Source organism: Haematobia irritans, chromosome 1, assembly GCF_050003625.1.
Source record: "Haematobia irritans isolate KBUSLIRL chromosome 1, ASM5000362v1, whole genome shotgun sequence".
Taxonomy (NCBI): Eukaryota; Metazoa; Arthropoda; class Insecta; order Diptera; family Muscidae; genus Haematobia; species Haematobia irritans.
Genome location: NC_134397.1, coordinates 210,992,423 through 211,011,701, shown reverse-complemented (window position 1 = coordinate 211,011,701; position 19,279 = coordinate 210,992,423). Strand labels below are relative to the sequence as shown.

Here is a 19,279-nt window from a genome sequence, read left to right as displayed (position 1 = left end):
AAATGTGAAAGGCCTCCATACTACAACGAAACAAGAGAATAATGATGATGAAGACTCAAATGGAATATTTCATAGGTAGATATGAGAAACTAGGATATGGTTAACAGGTGCAAGGAAAATTACCAAATTTCCTGGATTTCTTATTTCCTTTAATTTGAACTTTAACATAAAATTTTCTCACCACACAATTTTCCCAAATTTTAGTAATTATTTCCCTCTTGTTTTTTTGTCACTGGCATTACAAAATTTTCAATTTCCGTCACATGAAAATTGTTTACATCTTGAATATTAATTGCTCATCAATGATATTACATTTTTGCCGCACTCTTCCGTATGTCATGGGCATTTGCTGAATAAATTTTCAATTTATTTTTGCATTCACGCAAATGTGATAATTTCCAACCAAACCACATATTCGGTGTACACAAAATTTCCTTCGGGCTTTTCCTGAGCCTTATGTCGTTTGGCAAGTCAACTGAATTTTAATTTTGGTAGTCACAACAAAATGAAAAAAAACACACATTTAAATATATAGTATGCATATTATTTTATATTTGCTCATTGCTTTAATAAAGGTAAGAGTTTATTTAATTTTCAGAGAAAACGCAATATATAAATTATTTGTTTAAAATGCAGCTTTTGGGAATTTCAAATATTCCCATAGTAATGTGAATGGAATTTTCTTTGGAATAAAATATAACACACAAAAATAATGCAAATAATCTTTTTGGGTTCCACATAAGCGTTAACTTGAATTAGAAGAAATACATTAGAATTTGCCAAGGGCACCACATTTACCAACAGAAATGCCACAGGCACCCCTGTGGCATCGGATCACATAGCCTATGCAATAAACGTACTGCAGGCAATTGGAGAAATCAGTATCAAACTCGCGATCATGGCGCCACTCGTGCCAAAATTAAAATCTACCAAATTTGTCAACATTTCTTTTCTATACAAAATTTTGTCAAAATTTTATTTCTATAGAAAATTTTTTCAAAATTTTATTTCTATAGAAAATTTTTTCAAAATTTTATTTCTATAGAAAATTTTGTCAAAATTTTATTTCTATAGAAAATTTTTTCAAAATTTTATTTCTATAGAAAATTTTTTCAAAATTTTATTTCTATAGAAAATTTTTTCAAAATTTTATTTCTATAGAAAAATTTTTTAACTTTTTATTTCTATAAAAAAAATTTTGTCAAAATTTTAATCCTATAGATAATTTTGTCAACATTTTATTTTTATAGAAAACTGTTGTCAAAATTTGATTTCTATAGAAAATTTTATCAAAACCTTATTTCTATAAAAAAAAATTACAATATTTTATTTCAGTAGAAAATGTTGTCAAAATTTTATTTCTATCGAAACTTTTCTCAAAATTTTATTTCTATAGAAAATTTTGTGAAAATTTTATTTCCATAGAAAATTTTGTCAAAATTTTATTTCTATCAAAAATTGTGTCAAAATGTTATTTCTGTAGAAAATTTTAACAAAATTTCATTTCTATAGAGAATTTTATCAAAATTTTTTTCTATAGAAAATTTTGGGAACATTTTATTTCTATAGCAAAATTTTGCGTAAATTTTATTTCTAAAGAAACTTTTCCAAAATTTTATTTCTATAGAAAATTTTGTCAAAATTTTATTTCTATAGAAATTTTTTTCACAATTATATTTCTATACAAAATTTTGTCAAAGTTTTATTTTTATGGAAAATTTTGTCAAAAATGTTGTCAGAATTTTATTTTTATATAAAATTTTGTCACAATATTATTTCTATAGAAAATTTTGTTAAAAATTTACATCCACAGAAACAATGTTGCCAAAATTTTATTTCTATAGAAAATGTTGTCAAAATTTTATCTCTATAGAAAATTTTCTCAATATTTTATTTCTATAGAAAAATTTTTCAAAATTTTATCTCTATAGAAAATTTTCTCAAATTTTATTTCTATAGAAAAGTATCTCAAAATATTATTTCTGTAAAAATTTTTTTTAAAATGTTATGGCTATAGAAAATTTTGTCAAAATTTTATTTCTATGGCAAAAATTTGGCCAAAATTTTATTTCTATAGAATATTTTGTCAAAATTTTATTTCTATAGAAAATTTAATCAAAATTTTTATTTCTGTAGAAAGTTTTGTCATAATTTTATTTCTGTAGAAAATTTTGCCAACATTTTTTTTTATAAAAAATTTTCGACAAAATTCTATTTCTATAGAAAGGTTAGGTTAGTTATAGTGGCAGCCCGATATTTCAGTCTCACTTAGACTATTCAGTTCATTGTGATACCACAGTAGAAAACTTATTTCTTATCACTGGGACCTCCTTTTTATAGCCGAGACCGAACGGCATTCCACATGGCAGTGAAACCACTTAGAGAACCTTTGAAACCCTCAGAAATGTCACCAGCATTACTGAGGTGGGATAATCGACCGCTGAAAAATTTTTGGTGTTTGGTTGAAACTGGGTTTGAACCCACGACCCTGTGTATGCAAGGCAGGTATGCTAACCATTGCACCACGGTGTATCCCATTTCTATAAATATTTTTGTCAAAGTTTTATTTCTGTAAAAAATATGTCAACGTTTTATTTCTATGAAAAAATTTTGTCAAAATTTTATTTCTATCGAAAATTTTGTCAAAATTTTTATTTCTACAGAAAATTTGTCAAAATTTGATTTCTATAGAAAATTATGTAAAAATGTTATTACTCTAGAAACTTTTGCAAAAATTTTATTTCTATAGAAAATTTTGTCAAAATTTTATTTCTATAGAAAATTGTGTCAAAATTTTATCTCTATAGAAAATTTTCTCAAATTTTATTTCTATATAAAATTTTATCAAGATTTATTTCTATAGAAAATTATCTCAAAATATTATCTCTGTAAAAATTTTTCTTAAAATGTTATGGCTATAGAAAATTTTGTCAAAATTTTATTTCTATGGCAAAAATTTGGCCAAAATTTTATTTCTATAGAATATTTTGTCGACATTTTATTTCTATAAAAAATTTTGTCGAAATTTTACATCTGTCGAAAAAATTTTGGAAATATTTTATTTCAATACAAAATGTTGCCAAATTTTATTTCTATAGAAAATTTAGTCAACATTTGTATTTCTGTACAAAGTTTTGTCATAATTTTATTTTTGTAGAAAATTTTGCCAACATTTTTTGTTTTTAAATATAAAATTTCGACAAAATTCTATTTCTATAGAAAGGTTAGGTTAGATATAGTGGCAGCCCCATATTTCAGTCTCACTTAGACTATTCAACCCATTGTGATACCGCAGTAGTAAACTTATCTCTTATCACTGAGTGCTGCCCGAATCTATGTTAGGCTCAATGACAAGGGACCTCCTTTTTATAGCCGAGTGGGAACGGCGTTCCAGATTGCAGTGAAACCACTTAGAAAAGCTTTGAAACACTCAGAAATGTCACCAGCATTACTGAGGTGGGATAATCCACCGCTGAAAAACTTTTTGGTGCTTAGATGAAACTGGGTTTGAACCCACGACCCTGTGTTTGCTAGGCGGATATGCTAACCATTGCTTCACGGTGGATCCCATTTCTATAAAAAAAAAAGTTGTCAAAATTTTATTTCTGTAGAAACTATGTCAAAGTTTTATATCTATAAAAAATGTTTGTCAAAAGTTTATTCCTGTGGAATATTTTGTCAAATTTTTATTTCTATAGAAAATTTTGTCAAAATTTTATTACTATAGAAAATTTTGCAAAATTTTTATTTCTATAGAAAATTTTGTCAAAATTTTGACAAAATTTTATTTCTATAGACAATTTTGTCATAATTTTATTTCTATATATAATTTTGTCAAAATTTTTATTTCTATGGAAATTTTGTAAAAAAATTATTTCTATAGAAAATTTTGTCAAAATTTTTATTTCTATAGAAAATTTTGTCAAAATTTTTATTTCTATAGAAAATTTTGTTAAAATTTTTATTTCTATAGAAAATTTAGTTAAAATTTTTATTTCTATAGAAAATTTAGTCAACGTTTTATTTCTATAGAAAATTTTGTCAAAATTTTATTTCTATAGAAAATGTTGTCAAAACTTTATTTCTATGTGTAATTTTGTCAACAGTTTTATTTCCATGGAAATTTTGTCAAAATTTTGCTTTTATAGAAAATTTTGTCAAAAATTTGCTTTTATAGAAAATTTTGTCAAAATTTATTTCTATAGAAAATGTTGTCAAAATTTTATTTCTATACACAATTTTGTCAAAATTTTATTTCTATATATAATTTTGTCAAAATTTTTATTTCTATGGAAATTTTGTTAAAATTGTATTTCTATAGAAAATTTTGTCAAAATTTATTTCTATAGAAAATTTTGTCAAAATTTTACATTTATAGAAACAATTTTTTCAGCATTTTATTGTTATTGAAAACTTTATCAAAATTTTATATCTATAGAAAATTTTGCCAAAATTTTATTTCTATAGAAAATTTTGCAAAAATTTTATTTCTATAGAAAATTTTGTCAAAATTTATTTCTATAGAAAATTTTGTCAAAATTTTACATTTATAGAAACAATTTTTTCAGCATTTTATTGTTATTGAAAACTTTATCAAAATTTTATATCTATAGAAAATTTTGCCAAAATTTTATTTCTATAGAAAATTTTGCAAAAATTTTATTTCTATAGAACATTTTGTCAAAATTTTGTCAAAATTTTTTTACAATTTTGTCAAAATTTTATTTCTATATATAATTTTGTCAAAATTTTTATTTCTATGGAAATTTTGTTAAAATTTTATTTCTATAGAAAATTTTGTCAAAATTTATTTCTATAGAAAATTTTGTCAAAATTTTACATTTATAGAAACAATTTTTTCAGCATTTTATTGTTATTGAAAACTTTATCAAAATTTTATATCTATAGAAAATTTTGCCAAAATTTTATTTCTATAGAAAATTTTGCAAAAATTTTATTTCTATAGAACATTTTGTCAAAATTTTATTTCTATAGAAAATTTTGTCAAAATTTTATTTCTATAGAAAATTTTGTTAAAATTTTATTTCTATAGAAAATTTTGTTAAAATTTTATTTCTATAGAAAATTTTGTCAACATTTTATTTCTATAGGCAATTTTGTCAAAATTTTATTTCTATATATAATTTTTTCAAAATTTTTATTTCTATGGAAATTTTGTCAAAAATTTATTTCTATAGAAAATTTTGTCAAAATTTTGCTTTTATGAAAAGTTTGTCAAAATTTTGCATTTATAGAAAATTTTGTCAAAATTTTTATTCCTATAGAAAATTTTGTTAAAATTTTTATTTCTATAGAAAATGTTGTTAAAACTTTTATTTCTATAGAAAATTTTGTCAACGTTTTATTTCTATAGAAAATTTTGTCAAAATTTTATTTCTATATATAATTTTGTCAATATTTTTATTTCTATGGAAATTTTGTTAAAATTTTATTTCTATAGAAAATTTTGTCAAAATTTATTTCTATAGAAAATTTTGTCAAAATTTTACATTTATAGAAACAATTTTTTCAGCATTTTATTGTTATTGAAAACTTTATCAAAATTTTATATCTATAGAAAATTTTGCCAAAATTTTATTTCTATAGAAAATTTTGAAAAAATTTTATTTCTATAGAACATTTTGTCAAAATTTTATTTCTATAGAAAATTTTGTCAACATTTTATTTCTATAGAAAATTTTGTTAACATTTTATTTCTATAGAAAATTTTGTTAAAATTTTATTTCTATAGAAACTTTTGTCAACATTTTATTTCTATAGACAATTTTGTCAAAATTTTATTTCTATAGAAAATTTTGTTAACATTTTATTTCTATAGAAAATTTTGTTAAAATTTTATTTCTATAGAAAATTTTGTCAACATTTTATTTCTATAGACAATTTTGTCAAAATTTTATTTCTATATATAATTTTTTCAAAATTTTATTTCTATGGAAATTTTGTCAAAAATTTATTTCTATAGAAAATTTTGTCAAAATTTTGCTTTTATGAAAAGTTTGTCAAAGTTTTGCATTTATAGAAAATTTTGTCAAAATTTTTATTTCTATAGAAAATTTTGTTAAAATTTTTATTTCTATAGAAAATGTTGTTAAAACTTTTATTTCTATAGAAAATTTTGTCAACGTTTTATTTCTATAGAAAATTTTGTCAAAATTTTACATTTTATTTTATTACTATAGCAAATTTTATTTCTAGAGAAATAGACTCCATAAGTGTCATTTTTATATTAAACTTCTGCAAACAAAATGTTTAATGTATGGCTCTACCATATTATATATGTAGAGAAAAAAATTAAACGTAAGACCAAATGACGTGCTATTAAAAAAAATTTTAAAAATCGGAATAAATTTTATCACTAAAATTATATATATAAATCCAAAACACTTTAAATAGCCCCTATAATGTTTTGAATCAAAATTGGGAAATTGTATCCATATTGAAAATGTTGAATATTCAAAACAAAATTTAGTTACTTTAAATGTTAAATACAAATCCTCTTTTTGTTTGAAAAATTACAAAATTATGTATTAAAAAAACTATATCTAAAGGTGGGTATTAAGTTCGAGTTTAGCCGCTAAAATCGCCATTTTTGCACGATTTCTTTTCTTAATTGATCCACCATAAGGAATACAAACTTTGTGAAAATTTGCTTTGGGGTATTCCCCATCAAGTTATAATAAAATTTGCAACAAATGCCGTTTTTTTACTGATTTAGTTTTCACTTTAGCGATTTTGCGGCTAAACTCGAATTTAATACGCACCCTCAACTTAAAAAAAAAAACAAAAACATTGAACTCAAATGAAAAAAAAATTATTTTTTTATCTAGAACCTAAAACAAAAATAAAATCATAAAAAAATGCTCATATTTTTCATTAAGATGGCACCTATGCGTACATTTCCTTTTTTGCCTTACTTACAGTTACCTTCATATATTTTTTTTTTTTTTTTGTTACAAATATTCGATTTCTTTATGAAATATGGTTTCTTAATGTCTTAATTTTATTCTAAATTATTGCTAAAAAATATACACAATTTTATTGTGATATATATATTTATATTGTTGTTGTTTTTTTTTAATCTACATTTGTCGTTTCACGTTACGATATCATTTTTATTATTTATATTTAACATAATTATCCTTTTCAACTTCCGTTTGACATTTTTTGGTGTGACATAAATTATCATAAAATGCTTGGCAGAGATGATGATGGGAAGAAGAAGAAGAAGCCGAATGATGACAATGGTGTTGGTGGTATTGGTAGAGATGGTAGTGGTAATGGTGATGGCAATGACACCGCTGTCGTTGTAGTAAAAAAAGAAGATTCGTTGGTTGTAGGTTCAACATCCGTTTCCGCTGCTAGCGAAAGCCAAATGTTACCAACATCAGCCATAGTCATAAACATCATGATTGCGTGGTGAAGATGAAAAAAACAACAACAAGCACACACACTGACACACTCAGGCAAATAAATGAACTTCTTTTACATTAAGGCTGATTCAATTGTCGCTCTCTCTCTTGCTCACGCTCTTTGTCTCTCTGTTGCTATTGCTTTTGTCAGCACACACAGACAAACAATCTCTCACACTTTTAATTAGCCATTTGAAAAGGAAACAACTTGAGTCTGTTCCATTTTATTTTACTTGTTGTTGTTGTTTTGCATTGCAAATCATATCGTTAGTTAAAATGAGATGGAAGAGGAGGAATGAGGGAGAGAATAGCTTGCTGCTGTGAGTTTACATTTTTATAAGGACTTTATGAAATAATAATTTCTAATGGGCCTCATCGAAAGTCCGGAAAATTGTGGACCAAGGTTGAAGACTCTTTGACAGTTTAGTCAAAATGTTGACAAACTTTGCACACCTTTTGAGTAAATCAAGTTACCGCGACTACCTTCTGCTCTTCCTTCATTATTTTTCGTTTTTTTCAGATGCTTAGGCCTGTGTATTTTTGAAACTTTTTTTTTCCTTTTTTTCATCTTTATTGTGAATTTTTTTTTTTTTTTTTTTGGTTTTGTTTAAAGTCTGACCAACTGTGGTTTTCTTTTGTTTACCATTTGATGGCCTTAAACGAAAATTATATCATTACGCTCTGAATTAGGCTTAGGCACCGGTGGTTGTCGTTGAAATGCATAAACATTGACGATTAACTGGGCCAGGAAAATAAAGAAAAATAAAACGATGAGTGTTAAATATAAAAATATGTCGCGCCACATTACAAACTAAATGGAAAGGTGCATATAGATTTAGGTGATATGGAGATTTATAATTGTTCTCCTAAGTGAAGGATTTTTCGGAAATTTTCTCAGAAATTCTTTTTTCTTTATATTTTTTTCCAGTTTTCTGTTTTTTTTTTTTCTTTTATTTTACTTCACTTTTCTTTGCTTTTCTGATAGAAGCTAAGTGTCATAAAATTGCTATGCTGCAAATTAGATTTTCTTCATTCTTTTGTTATTTAATAACTGTTGTGCCACTGCCACTGCCTCTGGCCCTATGGAATCTTGATACCAGAGCTGAGTTTGATCCTTGCCTCGGTAGTGTAAGTCTGCAGATGACAATGATGATTGTTATTAATGCAACCGCAACATTATGCCCTTAGGAGATGTTTCCGGACCAAAATGTAACCACTCTCTCCCCACCCTGTGCTGGATATAAGTCAAACACACTTATCCAATAAGGCTCCTTGCGACCAAGGCTCTATTATTCCGTTTGATAGAGTGAGAATTGCTGCTGCAGTTAGAAAATGCCTTAGCAGTCACTTTTGCTTCAGTGGTTAGTTGGATTAACGGTAATTGCACTTAAACACTTCGATGGTCCTCTCTCTTGTTGTTCATTCACAAAACACTCAACTAGAGCAGCTAATGGTTTCCTATGGGTTTTACTATAACTGTATTAGATCCGTTTCCGTTTCCTTTTACACACTCTTGCTCTCTCTCGCTATCGTTGATATACTTCAAATTGTCATATTTATTGCCATTATAGGAGTGTCGATTTTTTTCTTCCTTAGTGCATGAACTTCTTTTTGTAAACTCTTTAGACCATTGTTGGAATTCCTTTGGAATTTGGTTGTAGATTTTTTCCAAAGCTTGTTTCTCTTGTTCTGTTTTTTTTTAAGCAATGAACACTATTTTTCTGCCAATCTCTTTTGTGTTGACTTTATATTTTTACATCGTTCATACTTTGAGAGTTCTTCGTAGAAGTTCATCATTTTAGAGTTATTGTTAATAATAATCATTTTTATTTGTTGTGTAATTATGTTATGCATTGCCTTGATGGGGTTTTTATGAACTTCTTCATGAGGTAATAAATGTTTTTAGTTTTTATTATGGTTTTAGATTTCCGGTCTGAAAAAGAAGAAGAAAAAAAAAGAAATGCTTAGAAAAATAGAAATAGAACAAGTATATACGGCCGTAAGTTCGGCCAGGCCGAATCTTATGTACCCTCCACCATGGATTGCATAGAAACTTCTACGAAAGACTGTCATCCACAATCGAATTACTTGGGTTGTGATATCTTAAAACTTCTTAACATCGTTTTCTAAATTGTGAGTTAGTCCATAGGTGGTATATATCAGACAAAAAAGTTATATATAGCTAAGTCTACAAATAATTACGAATCGATATGGACTTTTTGCACGATACGTAGAGAGCCAGAATTAAAATATGGGGGTCCCTTATATGGGGGCTATAAAATTATGAACTTGATATGGACCAATTTTTGTGTGATTGGGGATCAATTTATCTGAGGGCTATATATAACTATAGACCGATATGGACCTAGTTAGGCATGGTTGTTAACGGCCATATACAGCACAATGTACCAAATTTCAACTGACTCGGAAGAAATTTGCTCCTCCAAGAGGCTCCAAAACCAAATCTCGGGATCGGTTTGTATGGGGGCTATATATGATTATGGACTGATATGGACCACTTTTGGCATGGTTGTTAAATATCATATACTACCACCACGTACCAAATTTCAACCAGATCGGATTAATTTTGCTTCTAAAAAAAGGCACCGGAAGTCAAATCTGGGGACCGATTTATAGAGGAGCTATATATATTTATGGACTGGTATAAACCAATTCCTGCATGGTTGTTGGATACCATATACTAACATCACGTACCAAATTTCAACCGAATCGGATGAATTTAGCTCTTCCAACGGACTACGGAGGTCAAATCTGGGGATCGGTTTATATGGGGCCTATATATAATTATGGACCGATTTCGACCAATTTTTGAATGGGTGTTTGAGGCCATATATTAACATCACGTACAATATTTCAACTGAATCAGATGAATTTTGGTCTTCCAAGAGGCTCCGTAGGTCAAATCTGGTGATCGGTTTATATGGGGGCAATATATAATTATGGACCGATTTCGACCAATTTTTGCATGGGCGTTTGAGGCCATATATTAACACCACGTACCAAATTTCAACTGAATCAGATGAATTTTTGTCTTCCAAGAGGCTCCGCAAGCCAAATCGGGGGATCGGTTTATATGGGGGCTATATATAATTATGAACCGATGTGGACCATTTTTTGCATGGTTGTTAGAGATCATATACTAACACCATGTACCAAATTTCAGCCAGATCGGATGAAATTTGCTTTTCTTAGAGTGCCCGCAAGCCAAATTTTGGGGTCCGTTTATATGGGGGCTATACGTAAAAGTGGATCAATATGGCCCATTTGCAATACCATCCGACCTACATCAATAATAACTACTTGTGCCAAGTTTCAAGTCGATAGCTTGTTTCGTTCGGATGTTAGCGTGATTTCAACAGACGGACGGACGGACAGACGGACGGACGGACTTGCACAGATCGACTCAGAATTTCACCACGACCAAGAATATATATACTTTATGGGGTCGTAGAGCAATATTTCGATGTGTTACAAACGGAATGACAAAGTTAATATACTCCATACTATGGTGGAGGGTATAATTAAATGGATCAATTAATTTCGTAATTAAAGACAAGAGATATATTTTTTCAAAAGAAACACCAACTTGAGTGAAATATAGAGTATAATGAAATACATCGACATATCTTAGATATAACAAAAAATGAGAGACCGGGGCCAGTGTGAGATAGTGAATCAGTGCCCAGCAAAAAAAGCGTCGCCAAAAAAGCAGTGAAGATGTTCTTTTTGGATCCGGAAGTGGTGCAAAATTGGCGCAGAAGCGATGATTTTAACATGTGCTTGTCATAGGACGGATGTCCACCATTTCAACAGACGTGTCACTGAATTTGCACCACTTCTTAAGGTAAGATGCGAATCCATGATTTGGATGTGAATAAAGAAATTTTGTGATATTTTGACGAATAAATAATTTTTAAAATTTTTTAAGATTTTTAATGCATTATAACGCTTGTCTGGAACGTTTGACATGCAATATTTTCAAAAAATTAGCAATTTTTCTTGAAAAGATTTAGCATTTTTTTCGGCAAAATTTAAATAATTTGCACTATTTTATTAATTTTTAATCTGTTTTTAACTTATTTGAAACAATAAAAATTTAAATTTCCCATTAAAAATATAAAAAATTTACTCAAAAGAACTTCCTGTGCAGTTAAAATAAAGAACATCTTAGGGAGGACATTTTTGGAATTGCTTTTAAAGTTGTGCCTTAAGAAGAACTTCCAAATTTTTTTGCTGGGTGAATTTTACCAATCGCCGATATATCGAAAGGTTACACTCATATATAAAATTGTGTCAAAAATAAAATGTAAAATTCCCACCATTGTTGTTGTTATTGCAAATTTAAATTTAAAAAAAAAAATATCTCAAACAACGACGAATTTACCCCTTGAGCATATAGACACCGCTATTTTTATCCGATTTTAATGAAATTGGAAATCTAGAGTTATTGTAAGTACATAAAGAGATATGCAACCAACTTCAGGTTGATATCTAATCCGCCCATCTGTGCTGACAGATTTATTCCACTGACAATTCATTTTATTGTTTACAAGCTTACTAAAAGATTTTATTGCACAAACCTTTCGTTTCTCGAACCATTGCTCATGATACTTGCAATGTTGCATTGCCTTCACAATGAGGATGAAAAAAAAAATTAAAATGGACTGAACGGTCTAAGTGAGCCTGAAATAAATCAGGCTGCTACTTTAACCTTAACTCTAGAAAAGATCAGAAAAGTCATATGTGATAGAAATCTACCCTGCAGTTGTAGAAAATACGTGATCGTGAGCTGAACATATTACTAAAATGGATGCTATACATATTGAAAAATGAATCAAAGCCATCTAAGTTCCATGAAGTTCAAGACCTCACCGATGCAGAACAATAAGGAAGACTGAAAAGAGGCAAGTTGCTTCCCTTGCATGAAAGTGGCCAATTGCAGAAATTAGTTTTCTTCCACAGAAGCCATTCGAAACTGAGCAAAAATTCCAAATTGTGAACAACCAAAATGGTCAGGTTTACATGCCAAAACTGTCAGCTGAAAATGTACACTTTCGATTGGCCAACAGAATTCAATCGCCACCGGCAATAATGATGTAGGCCGCCGTAACGGACGAAGGTCATTCCCCTCTCGTACTCATCGAACGTGGGGTAAAAATAAATAACGAATATAATCGCAGAAATGTCGTAAAGACAGTATTGAAGTACTTAAGAGATGCACATTTCGGCCTCACATCATGGATATGGACATGGGTGCTGGGAATGGGCAAAATACCGCAGATCCACCTGCGTGCTACGTGTGATGACTTTGTAGTTCATTCCTAGGCCATAATACAAACTTCTTAACATTTTCTAAATTGTGGGTTAGTCCATACGTGGTATATATTAAACAAAAAAGGTACATGGACGATATTGACTTTTGCACGATACGTAGAGAGCCAGAATTAAAATATGGGGATCGCTTATACGGGGGCTATAGACAATTATGAAATTGGTCCATAGCAATTTTTGTGTCATTGGGGATCGATTTATCTGAGGGCTATATATAACTATAAACCGATATGGAGTACTTAGGTATAGTTGTTAAATCTGGGGACCGGTTTATATGGGGGCTATATATAATTATGGACCGATATCGACCAATTTTTGCATGGATGTTAGGGACAATATACTACCACCACGTACCACATTTCAACCGAATCGGATGAATTTTGCTCTTCCAAGGTGCTCCGGAGGTCAAATCTGGGGATCGGTTTGTATGGGGGCTATATATAATTATGGACCGATCTCGACCAATTTTTGCATAGGTGTTAGGGACAATATACTACCACCACGTACCAAATTTCAGCCGGATCGGATAAAATTTGTTTCTCTTAGAGGCTCCGCAAGCCAAATCGGGGGATCGGTTTATATGGGGGCTATATATAATTATGGACCGATGTGGACCAATTTTTGCATGGTTGTAAGAGACCATATACTAACACCATGTACCAAATTTCAGCTGGATCGGATGATATTTGCTTCTCTTAGAGGCTCCGCAAGCCAAATCCGGGGGATCGGTTTATATGGAGGCTATATATAATTATGGACCGATGTGGACCAATTTCGTTCGGAAGTTAGCGTGATGTCAACAGACGGACGACGGACGGACAAAAAATGTTTCGATGTCATCATCGTTGATACTTATTTTACATATGGAAGGCGTTTCTGATGAAGTAGGCAAAAAAATCGACGACGTAAATCGATGGAACAAAATATTTGACGACGTTAATCGAAACAACGTAAAGCGAGACGACATAAATCAAGGGATTACTGTTTATACTTTATTGCATTATATATCTGCTATTCTGTATATTCTTGATCAAGAAAATTCCAAGATGGTTAGGTTAGGTTAGGTGGCAGTCCGATGTATCAGGCACACTTAGACTATTCAGTCCATTGTGATACCACATTGGTGAACTTCTCTCTTATCACTGAGTGCTGCCCGATTCCATGTTAAGCTCAATGACAAGGGACCTCCTTTTTATAGCCGAGTCCGAACGGCGTTCCATATTGCAGTGAAACCACTTAGAGAAGCTTTGAAACCCTCAGCCAGCATTACTGAGGTGGGATAATCCACCGCTGAAAAACTTTCTGGTGTTCGGTCGAAGCAGGAATCGAACCCACGACCTTGTGTATGCAAGGCGGGCATGCTAACCATTGCACCACGGTGGCTCCCAAGATGATCTAAATATTTCCGTTTGTCTATTGTAATCGCTACAGTCTTCAATAACAGAGCTAACAATCTGAAAATTTTCAGATTCGTATTTTCTCTGCAAGCACGTCAAGTTCAAGAATATGTCTCCCTGTTCTGGTTTTGATATGACCCCCACATAAACGGAACCCCCGATTTAATTTTTTGAGCATCTATATACTGCAATTTTTATCCAAATTGTCTGAAATTAGAATTCTGAGTCCATAAATAGGTGTGCCGAACATGGTGGATATGGGCCAGTGTTTTTTAAGTATTGAAAAAAAACGAGTTTTAAAAAATTTAATCAATCTTCCTGTGTTATTAAAATAAAGAACATCTTTGGGAGGGCATTTTTGGAAGTTTTTTTAGAAGAAATTAAAATTATTTTGCTGGGTACATATTTTTTTTTTATACCCTCCACCATAGGATGGGGGTATATTAACTTTGTCATTCCGTTTGTAACACATCGAAATATTGCTCTAAGACCCCATAAAGTATATATATTCTGGGTCGTGGTGAAATTCTGAGTCGATCTGAGCATGTCCGTCCGTCCGTCCGTCTGTTGAAATCAAGCTAACTTCCGAACGAAATAAGCTATCGACTTGAGACTTGGCACAAGTAGTTGTTATTGATGTAGGTCGGATGGTATTGAAAATGGGCCATATCGATCCACTTTTACGTACAGCCCCCATATAAACGGACCCCCAAATTTGGCTTGCGATTGCTCTAAGAGAAGCAAATTTCATCCAATCCGGCTGAAATTTAGTACATGGTGTTAGTATATGGTCTCTAACAACCATGCAAAAGCTGGTCCATATTGGGCCACTTTTACGTATAGCCCCCACACAGAAAAAAATATCACCAAAATATTTCCAATTAAAAAGTAAATTGAAATTGAAAAAATTCAATTAATAAATTAATTGATACAATTAACTTTTTAATCAAGATAGAAATATTAAGTCAATTAAGTCGATGATTGAAAATTTCAAAATTTTTAATTAAAACATTAATTGCTACAATTAACTTTTTAATGAAATTCGGAAGACTAAGTCAGTTAAAGAAAGTGATGCATATTTTTTAATTTTTAATTAAAAATGTATTTCAAACAATCAATTGTTAATCCAAATAAAAACCAATTCAGAAAATAAATGAAAATAGTTACATTTCTTAATTAAAAATTAATTGAGTTTTGCAATCAACATCAATTAAATTTTTAATTAAATCAATTAAAAAATTAATTAAAATTTGCTAATGAAATCAATTAATATTTTAATCAAAAATTTTTTCTATGACCAATTAAAACTGTGATTGATACTATAATTTTCGTGATTGAAGACATTTCAATTAAAAAATTAATTGGGTCGATTAATTTAGTGATTGAATCAGAAAAAAACATTTTTGTGTGCATATAAACGGACCCCCAAATTTGGCTTGCGATTGCTCTAAAAGAAGCAAATTTCATCCGATCAGGCTGAAATTTCGTACATGGTGTAAGAGTGTCTCTAACAACCATGCAAGAATTGGTCCATATCGGTCCATAATTATATATAGCCCCCATATAAACCATTCCACAGATTTGATCTCCGGAGCCTCTTGGAGGAGCAAAATTCATTCGATCCGGTTGAAATTTGCAACGTGGTGTTAGTATAACGCCGCTAATAACCATGCAAAAATTGGTCCATATCGGTCTATAGTCATATATAGCCGACCCCCAATCACACGAAAATTGGTCCATATCGGTTCATAATCATGGTTGCCACTCGAGCCAAAAATAATCTACCAAAATTTTATTTTTATAGAAAACATTGTCAAAATGTTATTTCTACAGAAAATTTTGTCAACATTTTATTTCTATAGTAAATTTTGTCAAAATTTTATTTCTATAGAACATTTTTTCCAAATTCTATTTCTATAGAAAATTTTGTCAAAATTTTACTTCTATAGAAAATGTTGTCAAAATTTTATTTTGTCAAAATTTTATTTTTATAGAAGCTTTAAACTTAATTATATACGTATTTAATCGGCCTTTTTTAGTTTAATATATACCACGTATGGACTATGTGGTATATATTACGGTGTTAGGAAGTTTTAAGATACCTTGCCATCGGCTTCAGTAGAAGTTTCTACGCAATCCATGGTGGAGGGTACATAAGCTTCGGCCTGGCCGAACTTAAGGCCGTATATACTTGTTTGTATTTAATTTTGTTATGATGTTAATTAATTAGAAAATTCACCACCATTTGAAACCAATTCAATTATCTTTACTAGTAAAAAACAAAACCATAATCCTGCTATGGCAATTCACTCTGAGCTAGGTACCTATTAAAGCATTCGCAAAACTTTTTTATCTTTAACCAAGTCCACTGAAATATAAAATCGCATAAAAATTCCACAAAATTCCCCACAGGCAATGTGACTTGTAAAACTTTTAATGCATTTTACCAAGTAAAGCAGAAATTCTTTTAAATCACTCTCTTAGTGCAAACTTCAATTAAAATTATCCAAATCAAGTGGTAACTTGGAATGAGCAACAATTCAAAAGGGAAAACGGATATTGTGAATAAAAGAGAGGAAAACAACAACAACAACTTGTAGGAAAAAAATAAAAAACAACAACAACCAGAAACGATGACAGGCATTAACACCAACAGCTTTAGTCAAAACATTTTTATTTCTACACACACAATCGCACATATTCGTACATGTATGCATTTATCTTTCAAAATCATTTGCCCCTATAGGTTTGCCTTTACACAAACAAATACACACACACGCACATATATACACTCTCATTCACTTCATTGAGAAGAACTTTGAAGGAAATGAAAACAACTTTGGGCATAAATACTCCCAGTGTGGCTGAAAACGAATAGCGAGATTTATGTGTTGGTTGCCTTGATGTTTGCGATTTCGAGTAAAAGTTCTATAAGAGTTTACATGTGTGTGTGTGTGTTTGTGTATGAGAGTATGTATGGTTATGGGAATGCGAATGTTTTGCTATTGTAGTATGTTTGTGACAAGTACTACAGGCAACATTTACTTTATCACACATGGATTCAGTTCACTTCATCCTAAAAATTCCAAGCAAATTCTCCCAAATGCTATGCGATGCAGTGGACTAGAGAAACTCCTCCTTCAATTTCTTCGTGTTTTTTTAGAAATCGCATAACAACTTTTCTACTTAAAAATTTTGTGAAGTGTGAATATGATTTCGTGCATGGGTATTTTTTTTCTTTGCCACAGTTGTTTTTGTTGTTCTTTTTACTCTAGTCCACCGAGAAAAAAAAGACCAAAAACTGAAGAAGTTTCTTTGTAGTGTTTACAGAATTCTTACGTCTTCTACTCTCTTGGACCATCAACAATAGGAATAGCACTGATAAGGAACACAAGCAATTTTTTTTTTTTTTTTGAGAAATGAAGGTAATATCAACAAAAAAATTACAAAATACACTTCAAGAGTTGTAAACGCGACATTTTTTTCTTCAAACAGAATTTTATTTTATTTCCCTTGATGTTATTTGCTAAGAGGGAATTCTCTATGTTGAAAACTATTACACCATTTCCATTTAAAATATTGGAGAAGTAGTAGAACTGTATTAAACATGAATTTTGAAGTACACTTGACAAAAAAAAACTTAGAATTTAAGCGTGTAAAAAAATCTAACGAGGAGGAAATAGAAAATGATTAATAATTACATCTTCTAAGTTAAACCGAGAGATCGGTCTATGTGGGAGCTATACCACAACACATAATATGCGACACACCTATATATATGGTCCTAAAATAACTTCGAGGGTTGGCATTCCAATATCGGGAAAATCGGATAAAAAATTGTGGTGCCTAGAGGTCAAATCTGTAGATCTGTCTATATGGGGGCTATAAACTTTTGACCAATACACACTTATGGACTTCTAATTTGAAGCAAATCGCATAAAAATTAAGGTGTATAGATACTACACCCAAAAAAAAAATAATTATTTCCCCAAACAAAATTTTAGACAAAACAAGTAAGGAAAGTCTAAAGTCAGGCGGGGCCGACTATATTATACCCTGCACCACATTGTAGATCCACATTTTCGATATCCGTCAAATGTGTTGGATTCTATATATAAAGGATTTTGTTCCCCTATTACATACGTAAATCTGATTCGATCTGGACAAAATTTGTTAGACTTAAAAAAAAAACTGTTGACTTAAAATTTCAGTCGGCTAATCCCTTGGGGTGCAACAATGTTAGTAAAAACAAGTAAGTCTAAATTCAGGCGGGGCCGACTATATTATACCATGCACCACTTTGTAAATCCACATTTTCGACACTATATCAAATCCGTCAAATGTGTTGGGTTCTATATATAAATATATAATCTATAGACTTAAAATTTAAGTCGGCTAATGCCCTGGGATGATACACTATGTTAGTAAACAACAAGTATATACGGCCGTAAGTTCGGCCATGCCGAATCTTATGTACCCTCCACCATGGATTGCGTAGAAACGAAACGAAAGACTGTCATCCACAACCGAATTACTTGGGTTGTGATATCTTAAAACTTCTTAACATCGTTTTCTAAATTAGTCCATAAATGGTATATATTAGACAAAAAAGTTATGTATAGTTAAGTCTACAAATAATTATTAAAAATTGACATGGACTTTTGCACGGTACGTAGAGAGCCAGAATTGAAATATGGGGGTCGCTTATATGGGGGCTATATAGAATTATGAACTTGATATGGACCAATTTTTGTGTGGTTGGGGATCGATTTATCTGAGGGCTATATATAACTATAGACCGATATGGACCTAGTTAGGCATATTTATTAACGGCCATATACTAACACTATGTACCAAATTTCAACTGACTCGGATAAAATTTGCTCCTCCAAGAGGCTCCAAAACCAAATCTCGGGATCAGTTTATATGGGGGCTATATATGATTAAGGACTGATATGGACCACTTTTGGCATGGCTGTTAAATATCATATACTACCACCACGTACCAAATTTCAACCAGATCGGATGAATTTTGCTTCTCCAAAAGGCACCGGAGGTCAAATCTGGGGATCGGTTTATATGGGGGCTATATATAATTAT

The 19,279-nt window shown here is 30.3% G+C and overlaps 2 protein-coding genes across 10 annotated transcripts in view; one reads left to right on the top strand and one right to left on the bottom strand.

Annotated features, from left to right (window-relative positions):
- The window catches only part of tmod (tropomodulin), a 545,171-nt gene that overhangs the window by 253,729 nt on the left and 272,163 nt on the right, over window positions 1-19,279 (top strand). The window lies entirely within an intron of this gene.
- The window catches only part of LOC142219438 (uncharacterized), a 91,401-nt gene continuing 80,073 nt past the window's right edge, over window positions 7,952-19,279 (bottom strand). Inside the window, exon 2 of the mRNA XM_075288424.1 lies at window positions 7,952-9,363. Within this exon, the coding sequence (XP_075144539.1) occupies window positions 8,086-8,235 (150 nt within the window). The 5' untranslated portion in view covers window positions 8,236-9,363 and the 3' untranslated portion in view covers window positions 7,952-8,085. The remainder of the gene's footprint in view (window positions 9,364-19,279) is intronic.